The sequence below is a fragment of the Nicotiana tabacum genome, chromosome 20 (assembly GCF_000715075.1).
Source record: "Nicotiana tabacum cultivar K326 chromosome 20, ASM71507v2, whole genome shotgun sequence".
Classification (NCBI taxonomy): Eukaryota; Viridiplantae; Streptophyta; class Magnoliopsida; order Solanales; family Solanaceae; genus Nicotiana; species Nicotiana tabacum.
The window spans coordinates 14,625,808-14,646,516 of record NC_134099.1 but is presented as its reverse complement, the minus strand read 5'-3'; the positions used below and the strand labels follow the sequence as shown (position 1 = coordinate 14,646,516).

General features: G+C 36.5%; 3 protein-coding genes across 3 annotated transcripts; 1 reads left to right on the top strand and 2 right to left on the bottom strand.

Moving 5' to 3' along the window:
* Positions 1–430: 430 nt before the first annotated feature.
* On the bottom strand, positions 431–5,491 carry LOC107784003 (cytochrome P450 CYP749A22-like). Its single transcript, XM_075240051.1, has 6 exons — positions 5,468–5,491; positions 5,067–5,403; positions 4,530–4,753; positions 4,205–4,437; positions 1,739–2,111; positions 431–928 (listed from the first exon to the last, which is right to left on the bottom strand). The coding sequence occupies exons 1-6, from the start codon at positions 5,489–5,491 to the stop codon at positions 500–502; spliced, it is 1,620 nt and encodes a 539-aa protein (XP_075096152.1). The 3' UTR covers positions 431–499.
* A 2,895-nt stretch (positions 5,492–8,386) lies between these two features.
* LOC107784002 (cytochrome P450 CYP749A22-like) lies at positions 8,387–10,522 on the bottom strand. The gene is made up of 4 exons (XM_016605048.2): positions 10,277–10,522; positions 9,956–10,188; positions 9,499–9,874; positions 8,387–8,815 (listed from the first exon to the last, which is right to left on the bottom strand). The coding sequence occupies exons 1-4, from the start codon at positions 10,394–10,396 to the stop codon at positions 8,387–8,389; spliced, it is 1,158 nt and encodes a 385-aa protein (XP_016460534.1). The 5' UTR covers positions 10,397–10,522.
* A 7,362-nt stretch (positions 10,523–17,884) lies between these two features.
* On the top strand, positions 17,885–20,201 carry LOC107828359 (cytochrome P450 CYP749A22-like). Its single transcript, XM_075241193.1, has 4 exons — positions 17,885–18,087; positions 18,335–18,566; positions 18,808–19,183; positions 19,609–20,201. Exons 2-4 carry the CDS (start codon positions 18,382–18,384, stop codon positions 20,086–20,088), a joined length of 1,041 nt encoding a protein of 346 aa, XP_075097294.1. The 5' UTR covers positions 17,885–18,087; positions 18,335–18,381; the 3' UTR covers positions 20,089–20,201.
* The last annotated feature ends 508 nt before the right edge of the window (positions 20,202–20,709 follow it).

Sequence of the window (20,709 nt, the reverse complement as noted above, 5' to 3'; positions counted from 1 at the left end):
ATGAAAGCTCCAGGGAGGGACTATTACATTTACAGGGATGACTTTGAGCGTGATCCTACTGGCTATTTCCGCAACCTTCGCCGTGATTAAGTTACCATGCATTCAAAAGAAAGCTTGTTAAGATTGTTATGGAAACTAATATAGAGTCTTGTTTCGTATTTGACGTATTTGGTAATCACTATGTGCTGTTGTTGCGACATCTTTTTGGTCTATATTTTTGTGCAATGAACTTCATCTTTTAATTGTCGTACGTCTTAATTCTTTGCATTTCCTATCATGTTTTCTGTTTTGGTTTACTTCAATTTTATCCATTGTTGCTTTTGTTATGCTTCCTATTTATGTGTGTGATGGCGGCGTGCCAAGTTTACCGACTACAACAGGTTAAACTACAGTGATAATGTAAAAAAAAAGTTTAATCTGTTCGCGTATATAAGTTAAATCCAATATCTATTGACCAATAATCAAGTTCCTGTTTGTCTTTACATACAACAAGAGACCCTTAAATCTTGTGGAGAATGATTTTAACTCCATGCTGTGGACGAAGCATAAAAAGCTGAACAGGAGAATGAACATAACTTGGTGAAACTGTAAACATATAACGTTGTAGAATCATCGAAAGAGTAACTTTAGATTCAATCATAGCAAAGTTCAAGCCTAAGCAAGTTCGAGGTCCATAACCAAATGGCAAGAATGCAACTGGATTGTTGTTTGTAGCTTTAACAACCCCTTCAGCAAATCTTTCTGGTTTGAAAATATGTACATCTTCTCCCCATATTTTAGGATCATGTTGAACTGCTAATGGTGATATATATAGCTGCATTTGAGGTGGTAAAGTTAGCTTCCCTAGCTGTACTTTCTTGTTTACTTTCCTTTTGATGAATGGCACCGGAGGGTACAATCTTAAAGATTCTTCAATAATCATGTTCATCTACATTGAAAAAAAAACGAGTAAAAATACTAATTAGATACTTGGAGCAACGATTAAGTTGTTTCCGTATGACCTATATGTTAGGGATTCAAGCTGTGGAATCAGCCACTGATGCTTGCATCAGGATAGGCTGCCTACATCACACTTCCTTGGAGTGTGGCCCTTCCCCGCACCCTGCGTGAACGCGAGATACTTTGTGCGATGGGCTGCCCTTACAGACGATTTAGCTTAAAAATAGTTGAGAAGCACTAAGCGATAGAAAAATACTTTTAAATGTTGATGTGTCAGGTTAAGTGCTGATAGTTAAGCTATTTTTTTTGGTTAAAATAACTAAAGTGCCTTTTAATTATTCACAAACATATAAAATGAAAGGTTTCATTTTAAAAGATGTTAGGAATAGAATAGTAAAAACTTGGTCAAATCAAGTGTTTATAAATTGAAAATACATAAGTTAGGAACGACCAACATATAACTTTTGGGTGATTTTGATGTATACGCGTTTTTGTGTAATAATCCAAAAAGTATTTATAAGCTGATAACTTACCCAAACACCCTCTTAGTATATACTTATTCGAATTGATATATGCATGCAATAAAATGGCAGCCCGGTGCACTAAGCTCCCAATATGCACGGGTTTTGGGAAAGGGTCGGACTACAAGGGTCTATTGTACCATGCATTTCTGCAAGAGGCTGTTTCTACGGCTGAAACCCATGACATCCTGGCAATAACTTTATCAGCTACGCCAAGGCTCCCCTTTGATATATGCATGCAATATTCAAGAAAAATGATTAAAATCCTCAATGCTTACTATTTTCAGTCTTGATAGGCCATCTGCGGTAGGAACATTTTTGCCAAATGATTCAAGAACTTCTTTTCTTGCTTTTTCTTGCCAATTCTTGTTTGTAGCTAGCAAGAGTATAGTCCATCCAAGTAAAGAAGTAGTTGTTTCATGACCAGCAAAATAAAATGTCTTGCATTCATCAACTATATCTTCTACTGAAATTGGCTTCTCATTATAATCTTGATAAGCCTCTAAGAGTTTCCCAAGGAAATCACTTCCAAAGTTATGTTCTTGCCCAAAAATTTCCTGTTGTCTTTTCTTTATTATTCGAGTAATACTGTCGCGTATGCCCTGCTCCAGTTTCTCTGACTCTATTTCATCTCTGCTTTTCCAAATTTGACTACACAAAATTTAACGAGTAAGTTAATTTATGAGTTACTGTTCTTCCATGGTTGGCGCTATTTCGCGAATGGTCATTCAACTTTCAGTCTATGATACTAAAGTCATAAAACTAACTTTCGGTAACTTTTGAAGTATGCCTATATACCGTAGAAAAAAAAAACTGAAAATGTTAGATCTGGTCTTGGAGAAAACAAGCAGGATGCCACATGTATTGAATATAATTAAGTATAATCATGTCAGTAACTCACCTTACATAATATCCACGCGATACCATATATAAAGGCAATAGCTCATTTTTTTTGACCCAACCTAATACCCAATGTCTTTCACCAAGCGCACATCTTGGGGCGCTCTATAAGTGAATCAAAAATTGAGGTTTTATTGTTTTTAATGGTACCACGGGAATATTATGTGAGGTAAGTTGTTGAAATCGCAATCTACTTGTGTTTCCAATGCCCTATTTGGCATTTTTTGGCTTTTATTATTTTCTATGATTAAGGGTGTCAAATGGGCGGGTTGGGCTGGCGGATTAAAATGGGCTGCGTTTATAAATGGGCGGGTCATTGACCCGCCTAAAGGTTACATGAGTTGGGTCAAGATTGGCTAAATTTTGGGCTACCAAACTTTAATTAATGTGTATTGTTTTCTTATGAATTATTTGATTGTCAAATATGACTTTTTGCTTTTGTTATTGTCATATATAACATATCAAACAAAAAAAATTAAAATATTTTATCAAAGTTGCTCATAGATCAATTTGGTCTAAGAATCAGGGCCAAATAACATGGATTAGCCAGTTTTCGGACTAGTAAGTGAAATAAAACCATCCCTCATTTCACCTTGCCTAATTTGATAATTCAGGCTAAAAGCTTAAAATGCGGCTGAAGCTTTTTTAATCTTTTTCCATTTTTCCATTATTCTAATTGACGAGACAAGAGGCGGCGTCAACGAGAGGCTAGAGATTTGGAGACATGCTCTTGAGTCTAAAGGTTTCAAGTTGAGTAGGACGAAGACGGAATACCTCGAGTGCAAATTTGGAGTTGAGCCGATGGAAGCGGGAGTTGAAGTGAGGCTTGACTCTCAAGTCATTCCCAAGAGAGGTAGTTTCAAGTACCTTGGATCGGTTATTCAGGGGATCGGGGAAATTGACGAGGATGTCACACACCGTATAGGGGTGGGGTGGATGAAGTGGAGGTTAGCGTCGGGAGTCTTGTGTGACAAGAAAGTGCCACCGTTACTAAAAGGTAAGTTTTATAGAGCAGTGGTTAGGCCTGCCATGTTGTATGGGACTGAATGTTGGCCGGTAAAGAACTCACACATCCAGAAGATGAAAGTAGCAGAGATGAGGATGTTGAGGTGGATGTGTGGGCATACAAGGATGGATAAGATTAGGAATGAAGATATTCGAGAGAAGGTGGGTGTGGCCCCCATGGAGGACAAGATGCGGGAAGTAAGACTCAGATGGTTCGGACACATTCAGAGGAGGAGCACTGATGCACCGGTGAGGAGGTGTGAGCGACTGGCTGTAGTGGGCACGCGGAGAGGTAGAGGAAGACCTAAGAAGTATTGGGGAGAGGTTATCAGACAGGACATGGCGCGACTTAGGATTACTGAGGACATGACCCTTGATAGGGAAGTATGGAGGTCGAGCATTAAGGTTGTAGGTTAGGGGAGAGTGTGAATATTTCTACAACACAATAGAGTGAGACTATCCAGTTAGGAGTTAGACTAGGAATGTCATTGGTCGTCTATTGATGCAGGGCTTTACCTTCTAGTTGTAATATACCAGCCATCTATTTCATATTTCGTATTTCGTATTCTGTATTTCATATTTCATATCTCTTATATATTCTCTTATATATTGTTGTTATTTTATTACGCATTTTTATGGTACTAATATATCATCTCCTATTGCTTTTTTGAGCCGAGGGTCTCCTGGAAACAGCCTCTCTACCCTTCGGGGTAGAGGTAAGGTCTGCGTACATATTACCCTCCCCAGACCCCACTTGTGGGATTATACTGGGTCGTTGTTGTTGTTGTTGTTGTAGATACAGAGTTAAGTCTATGTTGCATCTTGTGGATGGACTTACCTTGATGCCAGGAAATCTAATTTTGTGAGCATTTCTGGAAACTAGCAAAGCTAACTTCATCAGCATCTGAAATATATTCTTTCCTTCTAAGTAACTACTTCCAAATGCAGTCCTGGAAATTATTTCTGATGTTAATATCCTAAACTCTTCAAACACTTCAATTTCCTTTTCTTCATGCATTTTCCACTTTTCCAGCATTGTCTCACAACTCATAATCATCATTGGAACCATACTCTGCATTCACAAAAATTATTAACAAAATTAACACTATTGGAAACAGAGAACTTGGCATATAATATATTTCAAAAAATGCACAAGAATTTTACTTTTAGGCTTTCTCCATGGAAAACATGGTTGGCTAGTATCCTCATTTTTGTCCATTTTTCGCCTTTAGACGACGAAACACCATCTCCTAAAAGCTTCTTGGAAAAGCCTTCAAGATCTATTTTAGGAAAGTTGTTGTTTCTATTACTCAGTATTTCTTTGAGAAGTTGTGGTTCAGTCACTACTAGTTCAGGTTGCAGTCCATAGCAATAGAGAAAATTTGCCCCTATTATGTGACAATAGAAACAGAGAAATATAATCAGTAGTTTATATAACCATATAAAACAACACATTTAAAAAAAAAGGTAATCCGGTACACTAAGCTCCCACTATGCGTATGGATTCGGGGAAGGGCCGGACCACAAGGGTCTATTTTACGCAGCCCTACCCTGCATTTCTACAAGAGACTGTTTCCACGGCTCAAGCCCGTGACCTCCTGGTCACATGGAAACAACTTTACTAGTTACGCCAAGGCTCCCCTTCTAAGATAACACATTAAAAAGATATTTTCAAATGAAATTATTTGACATTTATATTACCATAGACGTTTTTCCAAGAAAATACATGAGGTAGAATTCTTGGAAATATGTCATGTGACAAGTGATTCATGGATTTTGTTATTGAGTCTTTTCTCATTTCCACAATCTCTTTAGTGTTTCCATGTAAGAACTTGTATGTTGGACCTTGGATTCCTTGTGATCTCATCAGAAATTGTACGCGAATCGGACTCCATAGCTTCTTCAAGATCCAAAAAAGGAGAATTAACAAAGAAATGAAAAGAAAACTCGCGATAATGATTATCATTATATGATGAATGATGTTCGCGATTTTTCTGAATCCAGATATCGAATAATGGACTTGAGTGATTTTGGTTTTCTAGTGTATTCGACTAAGGTTGAGAATATTAGCTTGAGTTAGCAGACAAATAAAATTCAGATACTGGCTTTGGCTTCATCAATAGCATTTCAAATTTGCATATTAAATCCCTGAATTAATTGTACATTAGCTATTGTAATATCTAAGATCACTATTCTTGTTTTTTGCTCTTGGCAAAGGTTTGATATGAATAGATGGTGTGGTCCATGAAATTTTAGGTGTCAACAATGATTAGAATGGATTATTTCATGCCAAAATGCAGTACAATAATTCCATATATAAAAAAGAGGTTGAAAGTGAGAAGTTTCAAGAGTCAAGACAAATAGATATAATGATCTCTCTTTTTCTCAGTACATGCACAAGATTATTAAACCTTAAATAGATTTTCAATATTATTTTATATTATAGTAATTGACTGCTTATTGTTCAGTCGCTTTTACCGAAGTATGTGTTTTAGATGATTCCATAGGCCATATGAAGTATATGTTTGATGCAAAATAAAAAAATCATGAGCATGTCCTCTCAATCAAGCCTGAAAGTCGAAGGCCAACACTTTGGAGATTTCATGTAATTACAAGCGACTTGCATCAGGGTAGGTTGCCTACACTACACTCCCTTGGGGTGCAACCATTTTCCGAATCCTACATGAATGCGAAATGCTTTATGCATCAGGCTGTCTTTTTTTTTTTTACGAGCTAGGGCTTTGTAATTGAGATATACATCAGTCACCTTGGTGTTAAAGCTAAAAATGAGACTTAAACGCATCGTGAAAAATTATAAGCTAAACTTCATTCCTATTGTAATAATAAACAAACAAACAAAAGGGGAAAAGATTGAAGGATTAACTCTTATTACAATCAAGATTTGGAATATATTGTGAAGTGGAAGTTCATAATCAGGACACCATAGCTTGGACCACATGATTAATTAATTTATTGTGTGTACCTTTTTTTTCATTAGAAAATGATCCAAAAAAATTGTTGATGACTGTGTGAGGAAGACAGCATGTGGACTCTACTGAGGTAATAATAATGCTCAATAATGATAATCTTTACTATTCATCCTCTTTAATGGAATGCAGGTACGCAACTGGATAATCCTACCATTACCCACACATACAGGGAGCAAAACTAAGCTGCACATTATCTAGCTCAACACGGTTCGTCTAACCATGCTCAGGATTGCACAACAATCTTCACTCAACCACCAGATTTTTTGTTACCACAACTACTAGCTGATCAACAAGGCACTGCCTTCCCAAGTTTAGTCAAATCCACCAATACGACGGACTTGTGCTACAGCCACCCCATTTTGGCATATGACCAAGCAGCTGGTCACTTTTTTTGATAACTCCTTTAGTAATACTGTGCAACCAGCATGTTAGACTATCACTAATGTGTTACTCTTTTTCTCTTATAATATTACTTCGTCTAATTTTCATGTCTTAAAATTTGCTGATGGTATGTGAGGATTACATAATTATAAGATCACTTTGATTTAATATTCTTTATCTTTATCTGTCTTTTATTACAAAGGTTATAAGAAAATCTATGATAATATGAATCCAAGAATGGTACTATACCTGGTAATATTGGGTGCTTATTCAAGTACATTGTGGTCCTACCTATGGTAATATGAAATCAATAATGGTACACAATTTGTTGATATTGGTATTTATGCAAGTAACATGCTGTCCTTCTCCTAATGACATTCAAATCATTAGCTTCTCTTTAATGTAAGCAGCCTTGCCTTTATATAGTTGTGTCTGAATGTAGTGATATCTTGACTTTTAAAAGCAGTCACTTATACAGAGGCGAATCCAGGATTTAAATTCTATTGGCTCAACTTTTAAGGTTTTTAGTAGGGGTGTACAAATGAAATCGACAAACCGCACCAACCCGATAATCCGAGTCAAACCGAGAAAAAAAAAAACTCGACTATGGTTTGGCTTGATTTTGTTTGGTGTTGGAAAAAAAAAACCCGACCATATTTAGTTTAGTTTGGTTTTAAATAAAAAAAAGTCAAACCGAAACCAAACCAGCCTGACATTATATGTATAAAAGTTTTAAATATTTTAATACATAAAAATATTTATTGTAATGTAGTTTATAAATATTTTTTAAGCTTTTGCATAGTTTTATATTATTTCAAGCTTGAGCTTATAATTTTTGGATGCTCCAATAAGTTTTATAGTTCATAAATGTTAGTAACTCAAATAAATCCTAAACTAATATCAAATCAATAGTAATGCTAATAAAAGACATTCAATTCAATTGTACTATGAATGAAAATAATGTTGGATATTTATTTTTATAATTTTTTCGTGATTTAGATAAAATGCATAACTTATTTTTCTTTTAGTGTTTAGTCATGTAAATGATAATACTTATTAGTCTTACTTATTTTAGCAACTTAATTATTAGTAATTTTAAATTATGTTTGTTTTTATTATGGCTTATTAATAATGCTTATTTTATGCGATTTTTATTATCTTTATTGTTGAATATTTTAGTACAATGACATGACTCTATCTCATATTTTTATTATTTTATTGAAAAACACCTTAAATGGTTCTATCTTACTAGGATTAAAGAAATATTTGGAGCACAAATTTTATATTTTGTGTTATGAAGACTTTATGGGAAAAGAACCCGAAAACCCGAAAAACACATGAAAACCTGAGATTTAAAAACCCGACTTTTATTTGTTTGGTTTGGTCTTTAGATTTAATAACCCGATACAATTGGTTTGGTTTGGTAATTAGAAAATCCGAACCAACCCGGTATATGTATACCCCTAGTTCTTAGCATTAAACTCATTGCATTTTTAAAATTATGGATTCAGACCTGCTATTTATTATAATTTTTGTGAATTTTATACTTAAATTTATGATTTGCGTCGAAAATACAAGGAACTCGTGAATTCAGAAGCTTTGTTTGCAAAACTTTTATTTATGTACATTATTTGGGGACATTGCTATGCCCTAAATAGATTCAAGGACAACTTTAACTCCATCCTTGGGAGTCAAAATGAAAATATCACAAGGATTATGAACATAATTAGGTGACAGAGTGAACTTATAACGCTGCAAAATCATTGATAAGGCAATCTTTGCTTCATTTGTTGTAAAATTCAGACCAACACAAGTACGAGGTCCCAATCCAAAGGGGAAAAATGCTGCTGCGTTGTTGTTTGTTGCTTTAGCCACCCCTTCTGCGAACCTCTCGGGTTTGAAAATATGAACATCTTTACCCCAAATTTGTGGATCGTGGTGCAGTGCCAAAATTGGCATGAAAATTGTCATGTTAGCAGGAAGAGTCATGCTCCCTAGTCTAACTTCTCTTTTAACTTTCCTTGTCATTGTAATAACTGGAGGATACAATCTCATACATTCATTAAGTATCATGTTCATCTGCAGGAAACAAAAAAGGAAACTATTGATCATAATAATTAAGTAAATAAAAGTGTGATCTCTTTAAACGCTAAAACTCAAGATGAGATAGTTTCACAATTCAATTCAGTATCAAAGCAGTCATCGGTCAGGCAATTCAATTCAGTATTAGAACAGTCATTGCCTCCCATTATCAAAAAGAATTTTTCATGTGCTTGGCGACAACAACAATAACGACCCAGTGTATTCTCACAAGTGAGGTCTGGGAGAAGAGATGTACGCAACCTTACCCCTACCCTAGACGAGCAGAGAGGTTGTTTCCGATAGAGCCTTAGCTAAAGAAAAGATGAAAGACGCACTGATATCAATTAATAACGTACTTGGCCTATGTAAAAATATCAGGTCAGCATGTGGGGGCGTGATGAAGACAAAGACGGAGACAGGATTTAAATCTTATGGGTTCAGGATTATGGTTATTTTAAGTTATTAGGTTGTATCTTAATAATTTGCGCATATTCAATGAATTTCTTAAGACAAATATAAAGTTTGGATTAAAGCTACTGGGTCAAGCTGAACCTGTAGTCGAATGGGCTGGCTCCGCCCCTGGATGAAGATATAATTAAGTAAATAAAGTGTACTCTCTCTAACAGGTTAAACTTTTAGATGAGATGATCGCACAATTTAATACTAAGAGTGTTTCTTACTGTTCTTAGTCTTGTGATTGCATCAGAAGTTGGATTTTTAAGGCCACAAAATTCTAACACTTCTTTTCTGGCTTTTTCTTGCCATTCTGGATGATGTGCTAAGAGAAAAACAGACCAACCAAGTAAGCTTGTTGTTGTAAGATGTCCAGCACCAAACAATGCCTTGACCTCGTCGATCATTTGATCTATTGTGATACTTTTGTTCATGTCCGATTCGTGCAAAAGCTTCATAAGTTGTCCTAGGTAATCAGTCCCAAAATTCTCAAACGTTCGATCTTTAACCTTTTCTCTTTTCCTTACTAGCTCAAGGATGGAGCTCTTGATTCCTCTTTCAAGTTTCTCTGCTTCAATTTCATCATTTGTTCTTATTAGCATACTGCAAAATTCAAGAAACCAATAATTATGAATGAGACGTAACGTCCTGAGGAAATCTCTTGTTTCCTATAATGTTGATTACCTGATTCCAGGAAATCTGACATTGTAAATATTTTTGACAGTTATTGCAGTTAATTTTGCCACCATCTCGAAAATATGTTTGCCTTCCATATAGCTGCTTCCAAACGCTGTCCTGGAAATTACTTCAGTTGTTAACAGTCCAAAATCCTTGAACACGTCGAACTCTTTTCCTTCGTGTTTTTTCCATTTCTCTAGCATTGTTTGAACACTCGCACTCATTTCTGGCACCATATGCTGTACATAATTTCATCCATTCATACCAACATCAGTACTTTAACGTTTTAAAGACGAAATACTGATACTGTAAAGCTATAAGGCTTACTTTCAGGCTTTCGGCGTGGAAAGTGTGGTTGGCTAGTTTTCTTACTTTTGCCCATTTTTCACCTTCATTGGTTATTAGTGCTTCCCCTAGTAGTTTTTTTGCATAGCCTTCCATGTCCATTTTCGGGTAAGTGTCTTCTTTATTGGCCAATATTTCTTTGATAAGTTCTGGTTCAGTGACAAATAAGTATGGTTTTGAGCCATGCCAAGTGAGGAAATTCCTCCCAGTCACCGGACAAAGCAAACACAATGAACAATTCAGTGATGAGTTTAAGTTCTATGCACTAACAGTGTTAAAATATTTACACAATCAGATTACTTACAAGGTTATTACTAGTAACGTGATAAAAGAGTGGTAACTAAATCTACTATCATAGGTTAAACTACAATGCTAGCGTAACAAATATTCACACGTGTGCATCAAATTTAACCTAGTTTACTTACCATACATCCTTGTCCAAGAGTAAACATGAGGCTGAATTCTTGGGAAAATGTAATGAGAAATATCCATCATAGGTTTATCCATAGTTTGGCTTCTCATGAGTGAAATTTCTTTGGTATTCCCATGGGGAAAGCTATAAAGGGGTCCTTCGAAGTAGTGCAGATCCCAAGGGATGAGAATGTAGAGGCAGATGCTTTAGCTAACCTTGCGTCTGCAGCAGACGTGGCAAACAATACAGATGCTTCAGTCATACATCTATTTCATTCTGTTCTTGAACCTAATAAAAACGAGGTAAATTTTAATCATCTAACATGGGATTGGACAAATGAAATTGTTGCCTTCTTACAGCACGGAACCGTGCCTAATGACAAAGGAAAGGCTTATGTGCTTCGCAAAAAAGCTGCACGATATTGTTTATATCAAGGTAATCTTTATCGAAAGATGTTCGGCGGACCACTAGCAAGGTGTCTCGGTCCCTCTCAAACCGAATATGTCATGAGAGAAGTACATGAAGGACATTGTGGGAATCACGCAGGAGGACGGTCACTGGTAAGAACGTTAATTCGCATAGGATATTATTGGCCTAAGATGGAAGAAGAGGCAACCAGTTTCGTGTCCAAATGTGATAAATGTCAAAGGTACGGCAATAATATGCACAGACCAGCTGAGTTACTACATCCTGTTTTAGCCCCTTGGCCCTTTATGAAATGGGGAATGGATATCGTAGGTCCACTTCCACAAGCAAAAGTTCAGGTAAAATTTCTACTTGTACTTACAGATTATTTCACTAAATGGGTAGAAGCAGGGGCATTTAAACAGGTACGAGAAAAAGAAGTTAAAGACTTCATATGGCGAAATATAATATGCCGCTTTGGAGTACCAAAGGAGATCGTGTGTGACAATGGACCACAATTCATTGGAGCACAAGTTACAAAATTTCTTCGAAGTTAGCAGATCAAAAGAATAACATCTACGCCATATCATCCAGTGGGGAATGGACAAGCGGAATCAACTAACAAAGTTATTATCAATAACTTGAAAAAGAGGTTACACGATTCAAAAGGTAATTGGCCTGAGGTAAAACCCGGAGTACTCTGGGCTTATCGTACAACGACCAAAACAGGCACTGGAGAAACACCATTTTCGATGGTTTATGGTACGGAAGCCTTAATTCCAGTTGAAATAGGTGAGCCAAGCACACGGTACGATCAGGCAACGGAGGAATCCAATAATGAGGAGATGCGGGTTAGCCTAGATTTACTTGAAGGAAGAAGAGAAGCTGCTTTGATAAGGATGGCAGCACAAAAGCAAGTAATAGAACGATATTACAATAGGAAAGCACGCCTCAGATTTTTCAAAATTGGGGACTTCGTGCTTAAAAAGGTGTTCCAATCTGCAAAAGCTGCTAACTCAGGAAAGCTAAGTCCAACATGGGAAGGACCATACAAAGTCTGTGGCATTGCGGGAAAAGGAGCATACCAGTTGGAAACAATGGATGGTAAAGTTTTACCCTCACATTGGAATGCTATCCACTTAAAAAGATATTACTTTTAAGAAAGTACCTACGGTCAGGTATCATCATGTTAAAAAATTTCTCTTGGTTTATTAATATTTTACTAACGATTTTAGATGCTAGGCAAAATATCCTAACTCGTGCCAAATGATGAGTCACAACTTGCAAGGCAAAATGGAGTATTCTTAAATTCCTAGCCCAGGGTTACAATTAATCTGATGGAAAATACACACGAGTTAGGCAGTCTTCATCTATAATCGCACCGTCGAGTCCCGTATATCTTTCTGTTTCAGGAAAAGGGCCAAAGTAAAAGAAATAAACAAGTGCTCGAGGCTTCATACTTCACCGCTCAAACACTTGGGGGACTACATATTATACACAGATAGGTGCAGAGAAACAGATACGAGTATCGAACAAAAATCGGCCACAAAGAAGCAAGTGTTAAGAAAAAGTTACGAAGTCTTCAGCATTCATGAGAACAACAGAGTCATCTCTCAAACTCATAAACAAAGTCACCTCTCAAACCCTTCTTAACATGTAAAGATAGGGTCATGACTATGTACTGAAACAGGTTATGAAGAAAAACCTTGTTTATTTTATGTTATTTACAAATCTGTTACAAGAAAAACAGTTACGAGAAAAGTTGTAGATGTATTGTAATACATGTAACAGTCAAACACTTGTTAAAAGTTTATGAATGAAAACTTGCCAAAGTTGTTTCATACAAAACGTGTGTTTTCCTATTACTTTCATCGTATTATAACACCATTATGAAGTTGAGACATCTTCTTCATTAAGTGTCGATAAAATAAAAGGGCCCTCTTTTATAAGCCTCATGTCAATAAGTCATGGGAAGAATCATAAAGCATTTTCAAAGGATAAAAATGCTAAACTATTCTATACGTCCTAAATAAGTAAGGAAAAGGTAAGAGTAGAACACATTGAAGTACTAACAAAACTTCTTGATATAGTTAAAAAGACTAAGTAGAAACTTAGTCAATAAAAGTTTATACAAGTGCCCCATTATGATAACTGGGGACTTTCACCAAAAAATCCCTTAAAAACTAAGGGATAAAACTATCATTCAATTGAAGGGGTTATCACGGAAGCTTCAACTTCCACAGACTGGGTTATAGAAGTTTCACCCTCTGAAGCTGGAATAGCAACATTTTCAGCTGAAGCATGAATTGTAATCCCAATTGTTGTAGTATTCACTTCCTCATTTAAAAGTTCTTCTGTTCCAGGAACTTCAAGTGCAGGAGAAGGAGTATCAGTAGACTGTTGGCTTTTCTCGATGGTATCTATGACTTTGGCCAGTTCAGACTGCAAGTCAAAACCTTCTTGAGCAGCTTTCGTCAAAGCATCACGACGAGAATTCAGGAAAGCCCAACTCACTTCTATGTTAAAATTTTCCTCTAGAAGTCCATATTCCTTTTCCCACATAGCAAGATCGTTTTTTAAAATTTGATATTCAGCTAAATGGGAATCAAGGGAAGCTTCAAGAGAAGCATGAGAACTCTTCAAGGCATGAATCTCGTCAGAAGAAGTCTGTAAGTCAGCCTGAGCTTGAGTCAAGCTTTGCACTAACTCTCCTGCATATTATTCCTTTCTAGCCAAAAGTGCCTTCAGCTCTCTAACTTCTTCACTAGCTCTGGATAATTGTTCTGACAAAGAGCATTCCAAAAGCTCTTTCTATCTTTTCAATTGGCTTGAAGAGGCTTTGACAGTTGCCAGTTCAGAAGTTAAACCACGGTTTTGCTGCTCCAGGAGATTTTTATCTTCTTGCAACTCTTCTATGGTCCCTTGAGCATTTTCAAACTGCTCCTTCCAATTGGTTGCTTCAAGCTGGGCTCCCCTAGCTATTTCCTCAGCCTCGTGGACAGACTTTTCAGACTCACGAGCTTTTCTTTCCAGTAGGGAAATTCTTCTCATTAATTCCGTGCCAATAAGGTTAGCCTACAGAGGTAAGTCATGGAAATGAGAGATTGAAGATAATTTAAAAAAAACTTGTTGGTAGAAATACCTTCAAAGTAGAATGAACTACGTCATTCATCAAAGTTAAGCAGCTATGGCTCTCCATCTTCTTATTCTCGATATCTCCAATTAGAGGTTCGAGCCAAACATCGGCTCTGTCGGTCTTCCTCAAGAGGCTATGATTGGCAGGAACCTCCAAAGTAACACTTCTCATTGTCATATTTCCGCTGCTAGAACCTGTCTCTGTATGATGAACAGAGGGAAGATGAGCAGTGGAAGGAATGGAGGGAAAAGATGTAGAAACCAATACCGGAGCGGAAGCAGGTGCGGTCGAAGCAGCCAAGGGAACGGATATAGGAGCGGTAGAAATTGGCAAACAAACGGAAGTTGTCAAAACTGGTAAAGAAATACTTACGGCTGGCAAAGGAATGGAGGAAATAGGAACAAATGAGGAAAGATGAGCTTCATCAAAAACAGGTCCGAGCTCGCCACTCCCGAAACCACTGTCAAAAAGGTGCTGAATTGACTCATTATTATCTCTTGGTTCGGGATCCTCATCAGATTGAATCAAAACAGGTTCGGTGGCGGAGGTACGAGCAGGAGTGTTTTCAATTTCATTATCAATGATTATTCGTCTCCTGGCCCTTGGCCTGGTAATTAGGGAGGTACCCTCCTCTTCTTCTTCAGAACTTTCCTTTGTAGCTTTTCTTTTAGGCAGCAAGGCTCGAGACTTATCTAAATCCAGAGCAGCATTCGCAGACATGCGAATGGCCGTAGCTACTTCAGCCGTCATTCCTCTAATGCCAAATCCTGATTAAAGGATGGATATACATGATTAAAGTCGAGGAAAAAGCACTTAACATGTAAAAAAAAATCATATAAAAGGGGGGATACCATGTGTTTTGACTTTCCAGCCATGTAAGGAAGAAATTGATTTCCAAGTTCTCTGCTCCCTAGAAGCAATCTTCAAAAGTGAGTCTACCCAACCACGAAAGTTGGGAATAGGTTCCACATCTCCCATGGTTGCTACAAAAAACCAAGAAGGGACGAGATTAAAAAACAACTTTCTTTTGAAATTCTCAAAAGTAAGTACGGTAAATAAAAGGAAACCTACGTTCAAAATTCCACTTCTCAGGGAAGGGAATATTTGTTTCACCAATCAAGTCCAGTGTACGGACAGCAACGTAACGAATATACCATCTACGATCTTTATCATACTCAGGATTTACCAAAACCTTTTTGCTCGTTGCAGTTAAGGTAAAAACCCCATGGCGTATTAAGTTAGGATGGTATAGATGAATGAGGTGAGAAAAGGTGAAATTGACATTGGCCTTAGAAGATAAATATCTCAAACAAGCCACTGTTCTCCACACCAATGGACCGATTTGGGCCAAACAAATTGTAAAGAAACGACAAAAATCGAGAATAACTGGGTCAATCGGAGGATTGAAACCTAAAGTGAAGGGGTAAGTGTAAACAGAAGAATACCCACTTCTAAAAGAGGAAATTCTTTGATTTGGGGAAGGAATTGACATTCGGAGACTATCCTTCCAGTTACAATCTCTTCTTATGGTGTGGATTGTAAGTTCGGTTACTATTGTTGGGTAAGTATCGGCTCTTTCTAAATTTTTAATTTGTTTTTGAAGAGACGTTTTGTCACTTTCAAAAGACAAATCGACGGGAACTATATCATCAAATGAGGGTTCTTGAGAAGGATCAAGAATTTCCCTACTCTTAAAAGAAGGGGCTTTTGGGATAGAACTCCTTGAAGAAGAACCAGAGGAGCCGCCTCGCGTAGATTCTAACCCTGTTCGAAGCCTACCTCCTCCGCCTATTCTGTGTCTAACAGGGGCGTTGGGGAATTGATCTAGAATTGGAACTTTTTTACGGTTAGGGTTTGAAGAAGACATTGTTAAGAAGGAAGTAAGTGCTGAAGATTTGTGAAGAAGACAAAGGAGGACAAAGTTATGTGTAAAATGGGAACCGTCAACTTTTTAAGTGTAATGATGAAAAGCCTATAATAAATGCAGCTATCACTTCGTAAATAGTGAGAGTGAAGAAGTCTCGAAAAAGAGTATGAATAGTGGAATCAATTAGAAAATGACACATGGGCAGAACATTAAATGGAAAAGACTAATGAGACGTTAGTACTGTCATGAGCATTAATTACGGTAAAAATTCCTTTTACATGAAGATCCACTTCCCAATTATTTAATTGATAAAAAAAATGGAAAGTGGGGGGACTATCTGTAATGGGAAAAAACTGAGTTTATATTAAAAGATGATGTGGCATGACACATGGATTAGTTAAATGGTCAAAGCGCAGCAATTGACTAAGAGGCACGGATGGAAACAGCCACGGGAAGAAGAATTTAAATAGGCACGAGACAACGTATAGATACGAGTCTCGTACCAATTTAAATTATCTACAGCCAACGGATAGAAGACATTGAAAGCAAAGATCTGGTGACAGAAAGGAGTCCAAATTCATTATTAAATACTTGATACGTTATGAAGTCGGTATTTAATAGGAATGATTGTATAACGGCTTATTTAATATCATTTATTACTCATGATTATATCATTAAAGTTGAGGCTTCATTCCTTTACCTAGAATTATCTATAAAAGGAAGAAGTATCATCATTTGTAAGGACACGGAATACTATTGAGAATTTATTGAAATATACATCTATTTGCTTCTTACCATCGTTCTCAAAAGTATTTTATTTTTGTCTCCTGATTATCAGTAACCCGAATTTCTTTTTAGCTTTGACCAAAAACTCAGATTTTTGGTTAAACACCCTCCCCGGACGTCACTTATGGCATTACACTGGTTTCTTATTGTTGTAATTTTTTGTATGATATATTGATATATCTAAGTTCTAATTACTTTTGGAACATTTTACGGACTTAGACCACAGATGAACAACTTGTTATCAAGGGCAGCCTTAGACACCAGCCTTATCTGCTGCCAATTAAGTCAAAGTGATTATTATTATTAATATCTCAATGTTCCTCAGATTTCCTTGTCTATTTAAACCTAGTTTACCTAGTTCCAGGAAACCATAAATTTGGAAAGAACATCTAATATATCCCGGATTCGATATTGAAACAAAAGGCAGAGGTCTTGTTGTAACTTAGAAAACCATGATAACAATTTTCTTAGCTTTTCTTGGCTTGCTGGCTCTTGCTAGATTCTTGTACAAATCATGGTTGTATCCACTTTCCATACAAAATATGATGAATTCACAGGGAATCAGAGGTCCGCCTTACAAGTTTCCTAAATGGAATTTCAGAAAAATTGCAGCAATGAAATCAAACACTGGTCCTATGGAGCTATCACATGACATATTTCCTAGATTGCAGCCACATTTGCACTCAGGGGTCAAGTTGTATGGTTAGTATATGTAACTTTTTTATTCGTTTAACCTATATCACATACAAGAAGGGGAGCATTGACGTAACTGGTAAAGTTGATGTCATGTGACCATGAGGTCTCCAGTTCGAGCTATGGAAACAGCCTCTTGCAGAAATGTAGGGTGAGGCTGCATACAATAGACCGTAGTGGTCCGAGCCTTCCCGGACCCCGTACATAGCGGAAGCTTATTGCACCGGGCTGCCCTTTATATCAAATGCAAATTAACCAATTTTTTAATTTATGTTATAATTAGCATTTTATGGAATGGTTCTAAACCACAATTGATTGTAACAGATGTTAACTTGATTAAAGAAATTCTCACCAACAAAGAGGCATTTGCTAAGCCTAAAATTAGTGGTCCTTTAAAGAAGTTATTTGGGAATGACATTCTTTTTTCAGAAGGTAAAAAATGGTCAAAACTTCGTAAAGTGGCAGAGTATGCTTTCCATGCGAAAAACTTGAAGGTGAATCTCCTAAATCTTGTTATAGTACCGTTAGACCTCTTTATAACAACATCTCTATATAACAATGTTTATTTGAACCGATTTTTATGTTATTATTATAATATATATCTTCTATAACAGCACTTCACTATAGCAGCTAAAAGATATGAGAACAAACGAGGTTGTTATAATGATGTTTGACTGTACTAATCGAGTTTTAAAGAACAAATTGTCTAATAATACCTTATATTATACATTTACAAATCAGGACATGATTCCAGCAATGATTGGAAGTATGGAAGCAATGTTAAAAACATGGAATCTTATGAAAGTAAAGAGATCGAAGTGAATGAACAATTCAGGCTTATGAGCACGGAGATCATCTCTAAAACTGCTTTCGGAAGTAGCTACTTGGAGGGGAAGCATATATTCCAAATGTTGGACAAATTAACTCTATTCATTGTCATGAGCTCTAGAAGGTCTAGAATTCCTGGAATAAGGTATGAGTAGAAATTAACAACTCTTAAGAACTTTGTTTGTTGTTACTGTTCTATGGTTTCTTTTCATCTTCTTGAGCCGAGGGTCTATCAGAAACAGTCTCTCTACCCTCCAGGGTAGGGGTAAGGTCTGCGTACACACTACTCTCCCCAGACCCCACTTATAAGATTATACTTGGTTGTTGTTGTTGTTGTGCTACTTCATATCATTCTTAATAACTACGTTGTTTTTGCACCTTCAAAGTAAACTTTTCAGGACAATTGAAGATATAGAATCAGACAAGATCCGAGAAGCACTACGTGAGATCATGTTAATGGTAAAGAAAAGAGAAGCCAATGTTAATTCAGGACAAACAGACAGCTATGGAAGTGATTTTCTTGGATCACTTTTGAAGGCTCACCATGATGTTGATGAAAGAAAAAGAATTTCTGTGGACCATGTCATCGATGAATGTAAAACCTTCTATTTTGGTGGACATGAAACAACAACCAATCTACTAAGCTGGAGTGTTCTTCTCCTAGCAATCAACACTGATTGGCAAGAGAAATCAAGAAAGGAAGTTCTTGAACTCTTCGGCAAAGAATATCCAGAGACAGATAGCATTTTAAAACTAGAGATTGTAAGAACCCAAATTTCTTTACCCAATCTTTCCTCAATTCCTAGGCTGCTATTAATTTTTGGACTAATTACCTTATATTGGGCCGCCGTCCAAAATAATAGCCGCAAATATACATATAATATACATAAAATATACATATAATATACATGTTATATATGTTTTGTATATGTAATTAAAATGAAAAAATACATGCTCAGCTCTAGTAGCAGATCTATGATGGTTTGTTTGTGAGTTCAATTCAACCTATTGCTTTCAACTCGAACTTTATGTGGGAAAAAAAATTTAAAATGTAAACATGTGTGATACATGCTGAACTCACTGATTTTAGATTCTGAATTCGCTTGTGCTCAATCCTAACCGTTCATGTAATCGTTGTAGCATATATGAATGGCCAAGAAGTTATAATCAGTGTTCTTTGCGTGTAGGTGGGCATGGTAATAAATGAGAGTCTGAGGCTTTATCCACCAGTTGTGGATATAAACAGAAGAGTAACAAGAACAACAAGATTTGGCGAACTTACAGTTCCAGCAGGAGTTGAATTGGACATTCCCCCTTTATCAGTTCACCATAGCTTTGAAATATGGGGCGACGACGCTCGCCTATTTAAACCAGACAGATTTGCTGATGGAGTAGCTAAAGCAACAAAGGAGCCGTTGATGGCGTTTTTACCTTTCAGTTTTGGTCTTCGAAAATGTCCTGGCTCGAGTTTTGCAATTATGCAAGTCAAGATAGCACTTTCTATGATCTTGCAACGTTATAAGTTCACTCTTTCACCAAATTACAGTCACTTTCCCATTGTAATTCTCTCCCACTGTAAAATTATTAGTTATAAAATGGCAGCCCCGTGCACTAAACTCTTGCGGGGGTCTGGGGAAGGGCGGACCACAAGAGTATATTGTACATAGTCTTACCCTGCATTTTTGCAAGAGGTTGTTTCCACAGCTCAAACTCATAACTTCCTTATCATATGGCAGCAATTTTACCAATTGCGTCAAGGCTCCCCTTCAAAATTATTAACTATCACACTTAATAATAGATTTCCAATATTAAAGTATGTTTGTATTATGTGTTCTTATCATTACTGTATTATATGTTAGTTTAAGTGAAATGTTTGTGGTGATTGTTACTTTAAACTTACTGCATTGCATTTAAATTAGTTGATCAAGTTCCTTCTCCTTATTCAAATTTATTTTCTTGGAATCCTATATAATTTCTCCTTCCAAATCTTATCACATTAGTCAATCTAGTCAATACTCTGAGTACCTACTAAGGGGTCGTTTGATAGATGGATAAGCCAAAATAATTTTGGGATAAAAATTTAGTACTATCTTATTCCTTGTTTGGTTATTAATTTTGAGATATTAAAAATAATATCGGAATAATATATACCGGCCAGAGGGTAGAATAATAATCTCAGAATAAATTATCTCATGATAAAGCAGTAAATTGACAATCCCAGGATTAATACAACATACCAAACAGTCAATAAGAAATAAAATCAAGTACAAAAAATTCTTCTGCTACTC

What these genes read in the sequence shown, in the direction of transcription:
- LOC107784003 (XM_075240051.1), bottom strand. Translation starts at nt 5,491, where the DNA reads ATGCTATTGATGAAGCCAAAGCCA. An exon ending in TCCATGGAGAAAGCCTAAAA is followed by an intron (nt 4,438 to 4,529) that starts GTAAAATTCTTG and finishes TTGTGAATGCAG; the next exon opens with AGTATGGTTCCAATGATGAT. An exon ending in ATTAGATTTCCTGGCATCAA is followed by an intron (nt 2,112 to 4,204) that starts GGTAAGTCCATC and finishes AATTTTGTGTAG; the next exon opens with TCAAATTTGGAAAAGCAGAG.
- LOC107784002 (XM_016605048.2), bottom strand. Translation starts at nt 10,396, where the DNA reads ATGGACATGGAAGGCTATGCAAAAAAACTACTAGGGGAAGCACTAATA. An exon ending in TCCACGCCGAAAGCCTGAAA is followed by an intron (nt 10,189 to 10,276) that starts GTAAGCCTTATA and finishes AATTATGTACAG; the next exon opens with CATATGGTGCCAGAAATGAG. An exon ending in GTCAGATTTCCTGGAATCAG is followed by an intron (nt 9,875 to 9,955) that starts GTAATCAACATT and finishes TGAATTTTGCAG; the next exon opens with TATGCTAATAAGAACAAATG.
- LOC107828359 (XM_075241193.1), top strand. Translation starts at nt 18,382, where the DNA reads ATGGAATCTTATGAAAGTAAAGAGATCGAAGTGAATGAACAATTCAGG. An exon ending in TCTAGAATTCCTGGAATAAG is followed by an intron (nt 18,567 to 18,807) that starts GTATGAGTAGAA and finishes GCACCTTCAAAG; the next exon opens with TAAACTTTTCAGGACAATTG. An exon ending in GCATTTTAAAACTAGAGATT is followed by an intron (nt 19,184 to 19,608) that starts GTAAGAACCCAA and finishes CTTTGCGTGTAG; the next exon opens with GTGGGCATGGTAATAAATGA.